Source organism: Oncorhynchus kisutch, linkage group LG30, assembly GCF_002021735.2.
Source record: "Oncorhynchus kisutch isolate 150728-3 linkage group LG30, Okis_V2, whole genome shotgun sequence".
Taxonomy (NCBI): domain Eukaryota; kingdom Metazoa; phylum Chordata; class Actinopteri; order Salmoniformes; family Salmonidae; genus Oncorhynchus; species Oncorhynchus kisutch.
This window is the reverse complement of record NC_034203.2, coordinates 15,766,711-15,786,158: the sequence shown is the minus strand read 5'-3', so window position 1 is coordinate 15,786,158 and position 19,448 is coordinate 15,766,711. Positions and strand designations below refer to the sequence as shown.

The 19,448-nt window shown below is 46.9% G+C and overlaps 1 protein-coding gene across 2 annotated transcripts in view; it reads right to left on the bottom strand.

Moving 5' to 3' along the window:
* Nucleotides 1–19,448, bottom strand: part of LOC109875434 (ephrin type-B receptor 1) — a 316,435-nt gene that overhangs the window by 31,477 nt on the left and 265,510 nt on the right. Inside the window, exons 7-10 of one of the 2 annotated variants that reach the window (XM_031810207.1) lie at nt 16,351–16,513; nt 9,651–9,759; nt 8,733–8,797; nt 3,867–3,989 (exon numbers count right to left, since the gene is read on the bottom strand). In XM_031810207.1, coding sequence (XP_031666067.1) covers nt 3,867–3,989; nt 8,733–8,797; nt 9,651–9,759; nt 16,351–16,513 — 460 coding nt within the window. Of the gene's footprint in view, nt 1–3,866; nt 4,056–8,732; nt 8,798–9,650; nt 9,760–16,350; nt 16,514–19,448 lie in introns of both variants that reach the window. The other variant, XM_031810205.1, reaches the window with a different exon arrangement.

Below are 19,448 nucleotides of genomic sequence, written 5' to 3'. Positions count from 1 at the left end.
TGGCTGAAATAGCCAAATCCACAAATTTGTACTTTTGTATGTACAGTTGAAGTCGTAAGTTTACATACGCCTTAGCCAAATACATTTAAACTCAGTTTTTCACGATTCCTGACATTTAATCCTAGTAAAAATTCCCTGTCTTAGGTCAGTTAGGATCACCCCTTCATCACCCCAGCTTCTAAAGCCATGACATCATTTTCTGGAATTTTCCAAGCTGTTTAGAGGCACAGTCAACTTAGTGTATGTAAACTTCTGACCCATTGGATTTGTGATGCAGTGAGTTATAAGTGAAATAATCTGTCGGTAAACAATTGTTGGAAAAATTGCTTGTGTCATACACAAAGTAGATGTCCTAAACAACTTGCTAAAATTCTACTTTGTTAACAAGAAATTTGTGGAGTGGTTGAAAAACAAGTTTTAATGACTCCAACCTAAGTGTATGTAAACTTCCGACTTCAACTGTATAGTGTAATTGTTGTATTTGTGATACTGATCAACAGTGGGGCTATCTTGTTCCACAGCAGCTCAGAATCTGGGGAGGAAATTCATCAATAGAATCTAAAAGAGTAACAACCAAACAAATTCACAGTAAATATTTCCATTCCTTGATTACTCATCATGCTGCAGGCATCCTGTGGCGATCTCACACCACAAATAAACAAAAAAACAATCCCTCTTTCCTTCCCCACCCCCATCTCACCCTATCCTTCCCCTCCTCAATCTACCCTTTCCTTCCCCACCTCCATCTCCCCCTATCCTTCCCCTCCTCAATCTCCCCTTTCCTTCCCCACCTCCATCTCACCCTATCCTTCCCCTCCTCCATCTCCCCTTTCCTTCCCCACCTCCATCTCCCCCTATCCTTCCCCACCTCCATCTCCCCCTATCCTTCCCCTCCTCAATCTCCCCTTTCCTTCCCCACCTCCATCTCCCCTTTCCTTCCCCTCCTCCATCTCCCCTTTCCCTCCCCACCTCGATCTCCCCCTATCCTTCCCCTCCTCAATCTCCCCTTTCCTTCCCCACCTCCATCTCCCCTTTCCTTCCCCTCCTCCATCTCCCCTTTCCTTCCCCACCCCCATCTCCCCTTTCCTTCCCCTCCTCAATCTCCCCTTTCCTTCCCCACCTCCATCTCCCCTTTCCTTCCCCTCCTCCATCTCCCCTTTCCTTCCCCACCTCCATCTCCCCTTTCCTTCCCCTCCTCCATCTCCCCTTTCCTTCCCCACCTCCATCTCCCCTTTCCTTCCCCTCCTCAATCTCCCCTTTCCTTCCCCACCTCCATCTCCCCTTTCCTTCCCCACCTCCATCTCCCCTTTCCTTCCCCTCCTCAATCTCCCCTTTCCTTCCCCACCCCCATCTCACCCTATCCTTCCCCTCCTCAATCTCCCCTTTCCTTCCCCACCCCCATCTCACCCTTCCCCTCCTCCATCTCACCCTATCCTTCCCCTCCTCAATCACCCCTTTCCTTCCCCACCTCCATCTCACCCTATCCTTCCCCTCCTCAATCTCCCCTATCCTTCCCCTCCTCAATCTCCCCTTTCCTTCCCCACCTCCATCTCACCCTATCCTTCCCCTCCTCCATCTTTCCTTTCCTTCCCCTCCTCCATCTCCCCTTTCCTTCCCCATCTCCCCTATCCTTCCCCTCCTCCATTTCCCCCTATCCTTCCCCTCCTCCATCTCCCCTATCCTTCCCCTCCTCCATCTCCCCCTTTCCTTCCCCACCTCCATCTCCCCCTTTCCTTCCCTCCTCCATCTCCCTTTTCCTTCCCCTCCTCCATCTCCCCTTTCCTTCCCCACCCCCATCTCCCCTATCCTTCCCCTCCTCCATCTCCCCCTATCCTTCCCCTCCTCCATCTCCCCTATCCTTCCCCTCCTCCATCTCCCCCTTTCCTTCCCCACCTCCATCTCCCCCTTTCCTTCCCCTCCTCCATCTCCCCTTTCCTTCCCCACCCCCATCTCCCCTATCCTTCCCCTCCTCCATCTCCCCCTATCCTTCCCCTCCTCCATCTCCCCTATCCTTCCCCTCCTCCATCTCCCCTATCCTTCCCCTCCTCCATCTCCCCTATTCTTCCCCTCCTCCATCTCCCCCTATCCTTCCCCTCCTCCATCTCCCCTATCCTTCCCCTCCTCCATCTCCCCTTTCCTTCCCCTCCTCCATCTCCCCTTTCCTTCCCAACCCCCATCTCCCCTATCCTTCCCCTCCTCCATCTCCCCTATCCTTCCCCTCCTCCATCTTTCCCTTTCCTTCCCCACCTCCATCTCCCCCTTTCCTTCCCCTCCTCCATCTCCCCTTTCCTTCCCCTCCTCCATCTCCCCTTTCCTTCCCCACCCCCATCTCCCCTATCCTTCCCCTCCTACATCTCCCCCTATCCTTCCCCTCCTCCATCTCCCCCTTTCCTTCCCCTCCTCCATCTCCCCATTTCCTTCCCCTCCTCCATCTCCCCCTATCCTTACCCTCCTCCATCTCCCCCTATCCTTCCCCTCCTCCATCTCCCCCATCCTTCCCCTCCTCCATCTCCCCCTTTCCTTCCCCTCCTCCATCTCCCCTTTCCTTCCCCTCCTCCATCTACCCTTTCCTTCCCCACCCCCATCTCCCCTTTCCTTCCCCTCCTCCATCTCCCCCTTTCCTTCCCCTCCTCCATCTCCCCATTTCCTTCCCCTCCTCCATCTCCCCCTATCCTTCCCCTCCTACATCTCCCCATCTTTCCCCACCTCCATCTCCCCCTTTCCTTCCCCTCCTCCATCTCCCCTTTCCTTCCCAACCCCCATCTCCCCTATCCTTCCCCTCCTCCATCTCCCCTATCCTTCCCCTCCTCCATCTTTCCCTTTCCTTCCCCACCTCCATCTCCCCCTTTCCTTCCCCTCCTCCATCTCCCCTTTCCTTCCCCTCCTCCATCTCCCCTTTCCTTCCCCACCCCCATCTCCCCTATCCTTCCCCTCCTCCATCTCCCCCTATCCTTCCCCTCCTCCATCTCCCCCTTTCCTTCCCCTCCTCCATCTCCCCATTTCCTTCCCCTCCTCCATCTCCCCCTATCCTTACCCTCCTCCATCTCCCCCTATCCTTCCCCTCCTCCATCTCCCCTATCCTTCCCCTCCTCCATCTCCCCCTTTCCTTCCCCTCCTCCATCTCCCCTTTCCTTCCCCTCCTCCATCTACCCTTTCCTTCCCCACCCCCATCTCCCCTTTCCTTCCCCTCCTCCATCTCCCCCTTTCCTTCCCCTCCTCCATCTCCCCATTTCCTTCCCCTCCTCCATCTTCCCCTCCTCCATCTCCCCCTATCCTTCCCCTCCTACATCTCCCCATCTTTCCCCACCTCCATCTCCCCATTTCCTTCCCCTCCTACATCTCCCCATCCTTCCCCACCTAGATCTCCCCTATCCTTCCCTCACACGGTGTTTCCTATCATGCAGTGTGTCCCAGCCAGACCATGGGAGTCTATTCCAGTCCTTGTCTCATTAGCCTGCATGGTGTTATTTTAGTCTCCGTATGAATCAACACACATCAGCATGTCCTCCATACAGTCAACAAGGTCTGGCCTGGCTCACTGAGGAAGGACATGTCCCGAGAGAGAGGGAGAGAGAGGTACAGGGACTGGAATGCTATTGGCTAAAGCTATTTCTGCTGCTATCTAGCTAAGGGACAGCAGATGACCTGCAGTATATTCTACTCAGAAGCGAGCATGTCAAATACCTGCAATGTAACATTGGTAAGGAGGTTGGAAGAGGTCAGTGGCAAAATACTGTATATTTGCACACATAAATAAATATTGACACACAAAGATATCCAACACACAACTGCAGCACCCCCCCCCCCCCTCCCTCCACACACCCCTCCACATCCACTCACACACACACACATTCATTCACATTTACCTGCACCAATGACCTCTTCGATCTTGACGGTGGACACATCGATCTCCTTGGCGAACTCCCGGACGGCCTCGTTGGGGTCCTCGTAGGTAAAGGGGTCGATGTAGATCTTCATCCCCGGAGAGCCTGAGAAGTGGGTCGGGCAGCCCAGTGGGGAGGTGCAGTTAGACATGTCGGCTCTCAGGGAGAGCTCTAGAACCAATCAGAGTGGCCAGTGAACAATCCAGAATAGAGTAAAGGCTTTGCACATGGAAGGTGTTTTGGTGGTGAAATGGGAAATGGATGAATATTGAAATATGTCCATATGTCCACACAGTATGTCATATGTTGTTATGTCCACGATGCATATGACAGCAAAGTGCAATGGAACAAAAAAGACCTGTGCATCACATTAATCCAACTCTCAAAAGGTTAAAATGCATTAGTAAAATGAATGATTTTTCTTTGGGTGGAGGCGAACAAGCAAGAATGTGCGAATGGATTTGAATTACAATAATTACAGTGAAGTCCATTAAGGCTATACTGTTTGCTCCCTATAGAATTGAGAGAAATAGAGAGACAGAGTAACAGAGAGACACACACAGACAAATCGAGAGAGATAAAGCGAGAGAGAACAAAAGAACGCGCGCGAGAGAGAAAAATGCAGACAGATTTCTTTCGTTCCCCCTCACTCCCTTCCTCTCTGCCCTTTGATAGCGGAGGAAGCAATTTCCCCACCGCCTCTCCCCATAGGAGCTCATAAACTGATAAACCCGCCTCGCTATCAAGCGTCTCAGATAGGTGAGTACAGTTCACTGTCTGGGGATGTCTGGGAATGGAGGATCACTTGGCTTGGGGCGTAGTGAGAATCATATTCAACACATGCAATGACAAGACAGAATATGTGTCTGAAATGCCAACCTATCTGCTACATCTTGTACTACATCTGACAAGAGCTACATGGGACAGCCGCGTACTAGGGCTCTGGCCAAAAGTGATGCGCTATATAGGGAATAGGGTGTCATTTGAGATGCAGATAAAGACAGACCCCAAAATCCATCCCAACCCTTCAAGAGAGCTGATTCTCTCAAAGACATTGATTGCCACTCAGACTGATTTTTACAATATGGCAACCATGATTGAAATGAACCCATCCTCTCCTCACAAACCTCATTCATCTACATGACATGCAGCACATAGGCTAAGCAGAGTCTCGAGTGGCTGAGGACTGGCTGAGAGGGGGATAGGAAGGACAGGATCTAGTCAAGGAGGGGCTTAAGGCACTTTACCTATAGCCCTTGGCTGGAATCCCTGTCTTGTTAGTACACTCATTACCTTGAACCCTGCCTCTGTGGAATTGCTTATTAGAGACTCCATAGAGATTGGATTACAGCTAATCAATGAGAGGGCTGAGAGCTCTGCATTCTATAATGACATTCTGGACATGTGTGTGGCTGAAATAAGGGCAGTATTACTGATAGGCACATCTCAGGAATCGGAGGCCTGGTAAACACAAAAGCAAATAGGAATGCATACACACGTACACACCACAGGAAGTTGGTGGCACCTTAACTGGGGAGGACAGGTTCGTGGTAATGGCTGGAGAGGAATGAGTGGAATGCCATTCTATTCGCACCGTTCCAGACATTATTATGTGGCGTCCTCCCCTCAGCAGCCTCCACTGGTATACACATGCAAACATATGCACACGCGCGCACACACACATACCCACGCACAAACTTGAATCCATTGCCTTTTTCCATATTCCACAGAGCCGAGTCCACTTTCATGTATAATTGAATTAGCTAACCGCTTATCTCCTCCCCCTCTCTGGTAAAGCCCTGTTAAACTCGGACACATGGTAAAGCCCTGTTAAACTCGGACACAAAATAAATCCAAGCCTTAATATTTCATGGCTTCTTGATCTGTGCGTACGGGCCAAAGTGCATCCAAACCTCCTGGTTTATTTTTTACCCAGTTATAACACAACAAGGCCCATTGGGAGAGGGGGGAGAGAGGAAGGAGAGAGAGTTAGAGAGAGAGAGAGAGAGAGGGAGAGAGCGAGCAAGAGAGAGAAAGAGAGAGAGAGAACTATAACTAACAGCTCATGACACAAATGTGGCTCAAAAGTGCACCTAAACTAATATACTTCCTAGCGCCATAATGTACATTCGCTACAGGCAACACATATAAACTAACATCCCGTCTTGCGCTCTCCTCATTACGAGTTCAGTTCTGTTCATAAACAAAGTTAATTAGCCGACATCTGATGTGAGAAAATCATTCATCAGACACACACTGCGACTTATTAAGGCAGAGATCACAGAGAGAAATCCACAACAGTCTGCAGTCTGCATGTCATAAGGGATCAACACGCCGCTGGCCTGGATCGTAAATGCAAATCTAACTTCATCAAGCCCGCAATTACCTTCTTAGTGAAATATACGGCGGTTCGTCGAAGAATCTGTCATTTCCGGGGTCGTTTTTCCAATGATAGACGTTGCTGTCAGAATAGTCTGGGCCCTTATCACTATGTGAGACGGTGGATATACAGTTAGCTGTCTGTCTATTCATGCACACACCAGATGCTGAAGCACAAACAACAGCAGCTGAGACAACTTGTTGATGGATAAGGGAAAAATTTGTATGTTTGAGAGTGTGTGTGTGTGTGTGTGTGTGTGTGTGTGTGTGTGTGTGTGTGCGCATGTGGATGGGTGACACATGGATACATGTGTATAGATGTATGTGGGAATGTACTAAATATGTATTGCGTGGGAGTGTGTGAATGTCAGTGAATGCGTGTTGATAAATGGTGACAGGTGCCCCTGATGTGTGTGGGCGTGCATGCGTGTGTGTGTTTCTGCATTTGTGTGTGTATGCCGTAGGCCTACATATATGGAGGCTAGCAGATGTGTGTGTGTAATGTTTATGGATGGCTGTTGATAACTACTTTGTGCCTCTTGAGTACACAGTACAGTGTGTGAACAGCACTGGAGTATTTACCTATCCAGCCAAGCGAGATGTCAAAGAGAGAGGGAGGGAGGGTAGATAAACTGAATGTGTGCATCCCTAAGCCATCTCCCTCTTGTCTTTTCTGCCCCTCTGATCATTTCTCTCTCTCTTCCTCTTTCCCTCTCAGCTCTCTCCTCCTTTCCCCCTATCCTCCTGTCACTGTGTCGCTCCACTCCCCACTTCTTCTTCCTCCCTACCTCTCTACCCCCCCCCCCCCTCCTCCTCCATCTGGATCTCATGGCACCAGATCCACTGGGACTGCGAGCTAACATCTGTAGTCTTTAAGCACTGACACCCATTACCAAGCTATTACTATTCACTGACATGGACCAGTCAGCCATATACAGTCTGGTAGCTTGCCAGCTAGGGTCTGTGTGTGTGTGTGGGGGGGGGGGGGGGGGGGGGGGGGGTATTCATGTTGGTGTGGGTGCATGCGTGTAGCCCCCATAACGTCAACACTGACAACACGTTGGTTCACTCACTACAGCTACAGACCTCTAGTTTTTAAAGGGACAGTTCAGCGATTTCTACACATTCAGTCAAATCCCCAAACTATCCCTTTAATGGTTTAGGGTTTGCATGTTCATTTCCCACCCACTGCACCAGGCATCGACAGCTTTGGACTCCATTCCCAGGGTGAAAACCACAAACACTGTTTTCGCATTTCAACCAAAAAAGAATCAAAGTGGCGCTGTTTCTTCCAATGACCAGTAATTACAAAAACGTCCGTCAAATCAGGAAGAGAAAAGATGGGACACAACGTATTCCTAAGTATTAGTGTTAGTTAGCGGGAGAGAGTGGAGGGAGTGGAGAGAGTGGAGGGAGTGGAGGGAGTGGAGAGAGTGGAGGGAGTGGAGGGAGTGGAGAGAGTGGAGAGAGTGGAGGGAGTGGAGAGAGTGGAGGGAGTGGAGAGAGTGGAGGGAGTGGAGAGAGTGGAGGGAGTGGAGGGAGTGGAGAGAGTGGAGGGAGTGGAGAGAGTGGAGTGAGTGGAGGGAGTGGAGGGAGTGGAGGGAGTGGAGGGAGTGGAGAGAGTGGAGGGAGTGGAGGGAGTGGAGAGAGTGGAGGGAGTGGAGGGAGCAAACACAAGATGAATAGGAACACGATTCGCTTTTTTCCCCCTCCACTCCAAAATGCTCCATTGATGATTAGCGCTGTAACTGCTGTTAGCATCTCTCTCACAGCTTTTCTTTATTTTCTCCACTTATGTCAATTCCACTCACTCAACCCTGAAATAGCCTCTGACAGAACCAAATCTGAGCACGGACTCAGTGAGTTTGAACGGGGTAGGAAAAAGGAGCAGCCATCTTATCTCCCCCCTCTCTCTGGCTCTTTAATGAGCTCTGGGCTACGGCCGCTCTAACCGTGACAAAACCGAGCCAAGGAGCAAAAGATTTCTGTCTCGGTCTCGACAAAACCCTCTCCCCTTTCAGTAAGCACTCTTCTAGACAGCTCGGCCAGCCTTCCGACAGGCTCGGTTTCGACTGTTTCTCACGCATGCTCTTGCTTACCTTGCTCCGAGGCAACATTATGGTGAGAGTCAACACGTGACAGGACCATGGCTCAATCATGGTTAGAGTAAACAACAGCCCAGAGCCCAGTCAATGTTACTTAGAGCAGAAAAGGGATGACTTGTTCCCCTCGATGTTGGATCGGGAAGGAGTACCATTAAACATCGATGCTAGAACAATGGAGGGGTTATTTTTCCCCCTCAATGTGGACAGTGGCCATCAGACCCGTGTGGTGTCAATCACCGCTACAACCCTGAGAGATGAGTGTCAGTCAACGTCATTTAGAAAGTGGAAAGGCTGTTTTTGCCCAGAATGTCAGCACATTAACAGAAGCGTTTTGTCCGGCAAGGCGCTGCGGTGGGGAACTCACCTCTTCCTGTGCTGTAATGCTGTAACTTGTCACTGTACACCGCTTCCTTGGTGTACACCCGTTTCCTGAACGAGAGACAGAGACAGAAAAGTTCCCGAAAAGACAGGATAAAAGGAGGAGCAAAGAGGAATCATTACATCTGTCTCAGAGTCTCACTAACTGGGGCCTGAAAGCGACCCGGTCTGAAATTGAATCAGTGGCTAATGGTTAGCGGTAGCTGCACCGCCCCAATGGAAGTCTGATGAGAATGAGCTGGTTTTTAATTAGAGATGTGATAGCATGTCTGTAGCTTTTCATCCGTCTCTCCTCTGCTCTCTCCGTCATCAAAGACCCTGTCGTGTCTGATGGTCGCTTTGCTACTGGGGACACATGGCGCTGCTGCAAATTCTAAATTCAACTTTAACTTTTCTAAAGAGAGTGGAAAGGGGAACGGTAGCGATGTGTTGTAACAAACTGTCTAGAATGAAATTGGATTCAGTCAGTTAACTCAGATCAATGCAGCGTGAACCCTTTGTATCACTGGAAAATTCATCATTAATAGAGAAGCAGATACAGATATGGAACGTAGGTTTCATTTAAACATATTTTACCTCCTGCTGGCTAAGTGTGTGTGTGTGTGTGTGTGGCATAGCTGGTGGACCTATTGTAATGTCTGTGTGTATAGCCTTTGTCTGTGATGCAGTGTGGTGGTAGGTGAGACAGACCTGTTGGTGTGTGTGTGTGTGTGTGTGTGTGTGTGTGTGTGTGTGTGTGTGTGTGTGTGTGTGTGTGTGTGTGTGTGTGTGTGTGTGTGTGTGTGTGTGTGTGTGTGTGTGTGTGTGTGTGTGTGTGTGTGTGTGTGCGTGTGTGTGTGTGGCACAACTTTTGGACATGTCTAACATAAACACAGTCAAGATGGTCATGTCGACTGTACAGTACCTGCTGCAGACGATGGAGATGGCCACTAGAGAGACGATGAACACCACTCCTGCTGCAGCTGACCCTGCGATTAGAGGAAGCTGCTCTCTCAACTCTGACTTATAGTCATCTACAGAGACAGAGAGAGGGGAGGGGAGAGAAAAAGAGAGACAGACGGAGAGAGAGAGAGAGAAGAGTGTGAGGACAGAGAGGAGAAGGTGGTGTGAGGGGTATGGAGAGAATGTAAAGGTAAAGGTGCGGGAACAGAAAGAACAGCATGGTTAGACCAGGAAGACCTGAGCATAGAGAGAACACATACACTCCTCTACGTGTTTATGTGGACAGTGAAGCTAATGTCACAATACATTATTTACCATTCATTTCTATTGGGCACAACACAACCCGAAACACAACCAAAACAAACTGCAAATGCATCCCATGAGTTTGGAGAGTCACAAGCTGGATGTAGTCACTGCGTGCTAGTAATATGAGACCAATAATACACTTTTGGCTATACTGTAAGTAAATTTGTTCAAATACTTATGACTCCTTCAAATAGGGGGGGGGGGGGGGACTAGATACATATAGCGCTTTCATTTCCAAACAGTGACATTCTATATATAGACGAATTAGCTGGCAATGTCATGGAAACGATGCATGCACGTCGATGAGGCAGAAGTCCGTGTTCTTATGATTCTGGACGGTCAGATAGCTGGCAACAATGACAAGAAGCCATGTGGGGAATCATCGGTGGCTTGTTTCAGCTTGTTGTATCTTGTTAGTGATACCACGCCTTGTTTTGAGGTGTTTTGATACTTCTCATGTCTATGCTAATATGGCTCAAATTCGCTAGCTAGCTAACCAACAACTCAACAGAATGTACTTGAGAGACAACAAGTGCTCATTGTGCAAATATATTTATGTTTTCAAAAAAAGATTTGAAGAGGAAATGTAGTTTTACATGTCGTCAAAACTGCCTGTTTGGCTCCACCGTTGCGTACGCATCGGTTTTGCTGCCCACCCGTCTATAGAGCCAAATGAAACGTTTTAGCTTCGCTGTCCAAGCAAACGCAGAGGGGAGTTTAGGTGCCTCAGCTCTAAGATGTTGACTGCAACACATTGAGCGTCACCCATGGTTTGGTAACAGCCTACATGTAGAGTTAAGCCGTGCTGACTGTCACCTGTACATCTCCATAGAAGAGACCAATAGAGCGAGCTCAAGTGAGAGAGAGGGAGCTGTGAGAGAGGGAGGTAGAGAGAGGGAGAATGATCGATAGAGAGAGCATTTCTGTAGCCATTCCTAATCCCTCCGGTCACAGTCTGACGGACATAAAAGACCACCTTGGAATTTCTAACGGGGATGTTCAGACACAAGCTCCTGTTAGACAGTCAGATATACAGCCAAACGTTAGCGAAAGGAGGAAGAATGGCACAGGAGTTCAGAGGGTAGCCCAAAGAACTTCTAAAGGCACACTAAACTGCCTCAGTCCTATATCGTGTCTTTGTGTGGCTGTTTTAGGGCCTTAGGGCTACTCTAGTGGTGTTTCTTGAGCAAGATTTAGCATGCTGCCGGCAAACTGAAATTCGCTTTACAGCAATGGGACAAAAGGAGAAGTAAGGAGAAGTCTTTAGAGCGGTGATATAGTATCTGAAATATCGATAAAATAAGAAACTAAAAGTATACTTGAGAGTGTGATTTATAGGCCTACTCTTTTGTTAGCTGTAAAGTCAGTGTGCTATTTCTCTGTGCAGTTGTATTCAGGTGCTGTGCTGCTGAAGGAGTCTCCTAAACTCAGACTGGTGAAAATTATGATTGGCTTGAGCAGAAATCAACTGTCTGAGTGCCAATCAGTCACGTAGGGCTGGGCGATATGGCCATATTTTTTTTAAACTTATGGTGATTTACAGTACCAGTCAAAAGTTTGGCCACACCTACTCATTCAAGTTTTTTTTGTTTTTTTAAAACTATTTTGAGGTCAGGGGATTGTGGAGGCCAGGTCATCTGATGCAGCACTCCATCACTCTCCTTCTTGGCCAAATAGCCCTTACACAGCCTGGAGGTGTGTTTTGAGTCATTGTCCTGTTGAAAAACAAACGATAGTCCTACTAAACGCAAACAAAATAGGATGGCGTATCACTACAGAATGCTGTGGTAGCCATGCTGAGTGTGCCTTGAATTCTAAATAAATCCCAGACAGTGTCACCCCCACACCATCACACCTCCTCCTCCATGCTTCACGGAGGGAACCACACATGCAGAGATCATCTGTTCACCTCCTCTTGGTCTCACAAAGACACAGCGATGGGAACCAAAAATCGCAAATTTGGACTCATCAGACCAAATGACAGATTTCCACCGGTCTAAAGTCCATTGCTCGTGTTTCTTGGCCCAAGCAAGTCTCTTCTTCTTAGTGTCCAATAGTAGTGGTTTCTTTGCAGCAATCCGACCATGAAGGCCTGGTTTGCAGTCTCCTCTGAACAGTTGATGTTGACATGTCTGTTACTTGAACTCTGTGAAGCATTTATTTGGGCTACAATCTGAGGTGTAGTTAACTCTACTGAACTTATCCTCTTCAGTAGCGGTAACTCTGGTTCCACAAAAACAACAATTAACTTTTCCTGTGGTGGTCCTCCTGAGAGGCAGTTTCATCATAGCGCTTGATAGTTTTTGCGACTGCACTTGAAGAAACTTTCAAAGTTCTTGAAATTTTCCCGGATTGGCTGACCTTCAAGTCTTAAAGTAATGATGGACTTTTGTTTCTCTTTGCTTATTTGAGCTGTTCTTGCATAATATGGCCTTGATCTTTTACCAAATAAGGGGTATCTTCTGTATACCACCCTTACCTTGTCACAACACAACTGATTGGCTCAAACGCATTAAGAAGGAAAGTAATTCCACAAATTAACTTTTAACAAGGCACACCTGTTAATTGAAATGCATTCCAGGTGACTACCTCATGAAGCTGGTTGAGAGAATGCCAAAGAGTGTGCAAAGCTGACATCAAGGCAAAGGGTGGCAACTTTGAAGAATCTCAAATATACATTTTGTTTTGTTACGTTGTTTTGGTTACTACATGATTCCATGTGTTATTTCATAGTTTTGATGTCTTCACTATTATTCTACAATGTAGAAAATAGTACAAATAAAGAAAAGCTCTGGAATGAGTAGGTGTGTTCAACTTTTTCACTGGTCCTGTATATCTACATTTTTTTCAAATGTTTTCTCTAAATAAGCATTGTTGTACATTTAAAGGTCAAATCCACTGCATGTCAAACAGTCAGCCAAATTCGAATGAATTCAGGGCTTGTGAAGTTATACCTATGCCTTCCACAACCATATGACCCACTAATAATTTAATTATTTGATCAAAAGACTGCTTCTGTCAGGTTTTCAAGTCTGTCTATGAAAATGCCCTTTTTAGTTACAAATGTAACTAAAACCATGCATAATGCCCATTCACTAATGATGATGACTCACTTTTTGTAGCTACAGGTCTCATCAACAATCTCTCAAGCCCACGTGCTAGTGATTAGCCAACAAATCGTTATATTTCAAGTTTAGCCAACCCTGGATCTATTTGCTAAGGTTGAACAGTTGAATTGTCATGAACACACCCTTCTGTCCGTCTCCAACACTTTGAAATGGAGGAGACGTGCATCTCGTCACTCATTATATGTGACCGACCGCCTTGATTCGGTCTTACGGAGAAACATTTTTGAAATGGTGTTTTTTACATTGGATAAAAGTAGAGACACAGAGCTACAAAATGGTATATCATACACTGCAGTTGAGGAACAATGGGAAAGTCATTCTGCTTTGAAAGTTGATAAACGTGTAACCTCACTTTTGAGAAAATGGCCAATCATCTCCTCCTCATTGCACCTGTCAATCAAATAACTGAGTGAGTGGGGTGAGGAGACAACTGTGGGAGGCATGTGACAATGTGATGACCGACAGATATGAGGGATTGTCGACTGTGAGAGGAGGGGGAGAGAAGAGGAAAAAGAGAAGATTCAGAGAGAAGGATAGAGGAGGGCAGGAGGTAGTGAGGAATGTGATGAGACAAGTGGAGGGTGGGGTGAGACAAGTGGAGGGTGGGGTTGACACGGGGGAGAGGAGGTGGGGCAGGGCGACGTGGGGAGGAGAGGGGAGGCAGACGCTACAGAGGGTAAGGGATTTAGGGGATGGGTCTACCAGGCTGACAGGTGTATAATCAACAAGCTCTCAGTCTCACTTCAGAATCTGACTTGTGTCTATAAATGTCAAACATCTAAGGTTAAGTTTAGACATTCATTTAGAATGGTTAAGATAAGGGTTAAGGTTTGGGATAGGGTTAAAACAAAAACAAAGAAAGTTCTGGGATTGAACATGCGACCCTCGGAGCAGGAGCTTGTGGCTTACGCCCATCCACAACGCTCTAGCAAACCGCAAGCCCTCTTGATGGTAATAGCCTTCAACGTTGCTCCTAGTGGCTCCTAGTAGCTTTTTTTAGTGGCTGGGGTCCTGGGTACATGGACGGACGTCGAATTTAGCCCTGGATCTTGAGCGACCTGGCTGGTACACTATATATACAAAAGTAAGCCAGACCTGTTGTTGACAGGTGTATAAAACGGAGCACACAGCCATGTAATCTCCATAGACAAACATTGGCAGTACAATGGCCTTGCTGAAGGGCTCAGTGACTTTCAACGTGGCACCGACGTAGGAATGCCACCTGTCCAACAAATTCAGTTTGTCAAATTTCTGCCCTGCTTCAGCATCCCTGGTCAACTGTAAGTGCTGTTATTGTGAATTGGAAACGTCTAGGAGCAAAAACGGCTCAGCCACGAAGTGGCAGGCCACACAAGCTCACAGAAAGGAACCACCAAGTGCTGAAGCATGTAATAAAAATCTTCTGTCCTCGGTTGCAACACTCACTACCGAGTTCCAAACTGCCTCTGGAAGCAATGTCAGCACAAGAACTGTTCATCGAGAGCTTCATGAAATGGGTTTCCATGGCCGAGCAGCCACACACAAGCCTAAGATCACCATTCTCTATGCCAAGCTTTTGCTGGAGTGGTGAAAAGCTCACTGCCATTCGACTCTGGAGCAGTGGAAATGCGTTCTCTGGAGTGATGAAACATGCTTTACTATCCTACAATCTGACAAATCTAGGTTTGGCGGATGCCAGGAGAATGCTACCTGCCCCAATGGAAAGTGTCATCTGTAATGTTTGTCAGAGGAGGAATGATGGTTTGGGACTGTTTTCATGATACTGGCTAGGCCCCTTAGTTCCAGTGAAGGGAAATCTTAACACTACAGCATACAATGACATTCTAGATGATTCTGTGCTTCCAACTTTGTGACAACAGTTTGAGGATGGACTTTTACTGTTTTAGCATGACAATGCCCCTGTGCATAGAGCGAGATCCATACATAAATGGTTTGTGGAGATCGGTGTGGAAGAACTTGACTCTCCTGCACCGAGCCCTGACCTCAACCCCATCGAACACCTTTGGGATGAATTGGAACGCTGACTGCCCAACATCAGTGCCCAACCTCACTAATGCGCTTGTGGCTGAATGGAAGCAAGCCCCCGCAGCAATGTTCCAACATCTAGTGGAAAGCTTTCCCAGAAGAGTGGAGGTTGTTATAGCATCAAAGGGGGGGACCATCTCCAGATGAATGCCTATGATTTTGGAATGAGATGTACGACGAGCAGGTGTCCACATACTTTTGGTCATGTAGTGTATTAGAGTTTGTGTCAAGACTACTAAATCTGCTCGCGCAGATTAGAACAACATCTGCACTTATCCACCTCTGGACTATCTGACAGGGAGAAAGGGCTATGGGGAGGGATGGAGGGAGAGAGAGAGGAAAGCACAGAGGATCAGGGAGAGTTGTGGCATTTGCGATGTCAAGCAGAGACTTGCCCTTCGATGTGAATCATAGATAGATAAGAAGGTATGTTTAGTGTTTAACCTCCCCAGTGGTTAGGGTTAGGATTCTGAGAAGGTAAACTGATCCTAGACCTGTGCCTAAAAGGGCATCTTCTACCTGGAATATGTATTGAGTGTTGAAAATCATCAGGCAGCATATTTCAGAAGTAAGAAGACAGGAGATGTGGCGTACACCCACGCACAAACACCTGGACACATGCTCTCATACTGTCACCCCCCCACCACCACCACCACCGCGTGCCAGTGTAGCAGGTGTTGCGCCCCCCTGAAAATCCAACCCTGGGTGGCAAATAATTAATCACATCAGCCACTAATCACAGCTAAGCATTCTGGGATAGCTCGTCAGCAACATACGGGCTCAATGAAGAACCAATTAGCTAAGCAGTCTGGATCAAGCAGTTACACACAGGAAAAGACTAAATGCTCAAAACCACCATTCTTAACTCCATTATATTATTCTTAACAATCTCATACACGATCGTTAATACAGTAGGTTTAGAAATACACAATGTTCATCCAACATCCATAAACATGTTGTCACACAGCGATTAACAATCATATGATCCGATATCAAATTCCCAATCCTTCTTCCTCTCTGCTCTATATCCACTCCTATTCTATGCGTCGCTCTCTTTCTCTCTTACAGTTTCTCTCTCTCTCTCTCTCTCTCTCTCTCTCTCTCTCTCTCAACCTCACAGACACGCACACAAACACACACACAGCAGCTACCCACCACCATCCACCATCTTCCCTCGCCTCTCCTCCTCCCCTTGGCCCTTACCATCTGTGAGGGTTTGGAAGCACATCTTGCCGCTGTATTTGCCAAAGCCAGCCACGGTCCTGGCCCGCACCTGCACGACGTAGACCATGCCCGCCCGGAGGCCCTCCACCCTGGCTGTGTTGGTCTCGCTGCGCACCACGGTGGAGTTGATCTCTGAATGGTCCTGGAGGAACAGAGGAGAAGGGGATACCAGGTTAATGTTCCAGAGAGATAGAGCAGGTCATGTGTATAATCCAGGACTGGACACAGTGGGGGAGAGACAGAGAGGAAGAGACCAGGGGCCGTATGTCTCATGCAATGGCTTCATTCACCAGGAAATCTACGCCGTACTGTATCAACCTTCAGAGTAGGACTGCTGATTTTGGATGAGTGTTGCTTTTTAGGTCCAAATGAAAAAGATCACATAATCAGGAATGTCCTGATCCTAGATCAGCACGCCTAATCTGAGATGCTTGATACAGTACATACGGACCAACATGAACCTTTAAGGAAACCATCAAGGAGGAAGGTATCATAACACATCCAAAACCATTTGGCAGATTCCTCCCTTATCATGTGTGTCTCCCCTATGCTGCAGCAGTAGTCAGCAACCAGTAGTGTGTGACATTGGCTGCCTTTCCTACAACAGAGGTCACACCAGAATCTTCTTTTTTTTATGTATTTTTTAATTAGCGCACAACCTGGACAGAAAGGAAAGAGAATTGAAACTCAGAGAAACCATTACTTTGACGTGGTTAGTCAGAGTAACAAAAAGCAGAAAGGTTGAGTGACGGGGAATACAGGATGTGCCTTCGCTCTCCTTGTCCATAGAAACCTAAAGTTCAGATGAGTCATATGCCATTTTGATGCTGTAACAAGTCTATTCTCTAGCTGTTGTGGTTCTCTCGTTCTATCAGTGACTGGTTAGTTTGTTATTACGCCGCCCTTGACAGGCTTACATAACTGTTACCACCACAGATGGAAACTTTAGTGCCGAGGTTGAATGACAGTATGTATTGTTAGAGGAAGTGCTTTAGTGCTCACGCACGCGCGCGCACACACACACACACATACACACACACACACACACATACTGCCCATTAGGCCCATTAGTCTGAGTCACATTGTAAACTTGTTCCTGCTGTATTTACTGTTGGCCTCAGAAGTGTTTAGAAAGAGAGAGAGAGAGAGAGAGAGAGAGAGAGAGAGAGAGAGAGAGAGAGAGAGAGAGAGAGAGAGAGAGAGAGAGTGTAATTAGTAAAGGAAGTGGTGAACATTGGCTCTCTCGTTCTGTGGCGTCTGAAGTGGCGCTCTGCTAATTATGTCAGAGGACTAATTCCGCCCACGGAAAGTGTTTGTTTTCACTTAATGGAACAAAGCAACGCTTACAAGTTCTTTTTTTTTGTAGAGAATTGTTTAGTGCGACATTTTCTTGTTCTGTTTTGTTTTGTCTTTTGCGTAAGGGCGAGAGGTGAAAGGATAAAAAAAATCAAATGTTATGGTCAAAGTTTGGATTAAATGGATCAACAAAAGTGTATAAATCAATCCAATAAGACTTTTTAGACCCAGAAGACTGTATTTTACCTAACCTAGCACAGTGGTAAATCTAAGCGCTGACGGGAAGTGCTATAGGTCCAGGGGTTTGTCAGAAATATTTTTGCTATTCTCACAGCCTTTATTTTGAGCGCTGGCGGTAGTGTGAAAGGGTTTTGATGAATAAACACGTTTTACCAAGAAGCTTTTACCAAGAAGCTTTTAACAAGAAGCGCTCTTTGGAAATGGATACAAGTCGAATGGAGTACTGCGGCCTATGTGAATTGTGAATAATGCAAAAGCATCACAAGTACACCCTTTAGAAACCTTGTATGGAGGCTCCTGGCAAATAATTGGCCACGATGAGAAAGACACCAAACGCATTGCTGTTGAACCAGCTTCCATTGTAGTAGGGTAAGGGCAGCCTCCAATGAAGGCTTCTTTTTTAATCAAACAAAACGGAAAACGAGCAATTGTTACAGGAAAATAACTGAAAACATTTGACTGCTGCCAAACTTGATATTTTAATAAACGTTTGGTGATCAACATTGATTTCAAAGTGGTGTCACGAGCCAAACCCTTTATCGATAGTGTTGACTACTTGGCGAATGCCTTGGGCATGACAAAAAATTGCCTTCATTGAAAGGAGGGGGGCTACACTTGGTTTTTAATCAAACGTATGTTCCTAAATACAAGGTTTATGGGCACTAAAAGCACATCTCTCTTGTTCATTGTGCATATGGGCACTGTGCATCATCGATGGATTGGCTACGCTTCCATTGTAATAACCTCTGCTAAGCTAAGACCAGCTTTCGGTTGGCCCTAAATACCCCCACCAGCACATACTAAAGGTTTTTAAGGACACACCTCAGATATTGCCACCCGTCCCACCTCAGTGCAAGTGTGCTCACACATCAACAACAAGATACACAACTAATTCTAGTAGAGCTAAAATTAATCGAAGGAACATTAGATAAACTCACTTAAACATTTTCAGCTAGTTGGCCGTCAAAATTGCACTGATAAATAATCGGGAATTGTAGCCTACTCATCTCCAAGCACCCAAGCTAACTGGCTAAAGTTGGCTAGCTTGCTAACTAGCTACTTCCAGGCATAACTAGCTACTTCCTCACTCTGACCATTTCACTCCCCCTAGCAGAGCTGGTTAGGCTGTTTCCATGTTATCTAGAGTGTTTCTGACTAATTATTACTTTTTTGCCTATGTTTACTGACACCGGTCAAATTCAGCAGGTGTTGCTACATTCATCAGTTGTTCTGCACTCTGGCACACTCAGATGAGGTTGCTCTGAAATCAGAGTAGATCGGCAGAGTGAATTTGAGAACGCAAGAGATATGCTAACTGTATAGTAGTCGTTCAAGTTCTTACTATTTAACCAAATGACACCTTTCATCTCTAGCTGTGTATAGCCACCAAAAAAATGATACGAGGGGAAATAGTCAGTCACTTATCCACTCCGTTTTGGTCCAGAATATTGAGTAATGGAAACTGAAACAGTGCTTTCCGAATGGAGGCAGCAAACAATGTACCAGGACAGCTGTGATTTACAACCTGATAGCAATATGTT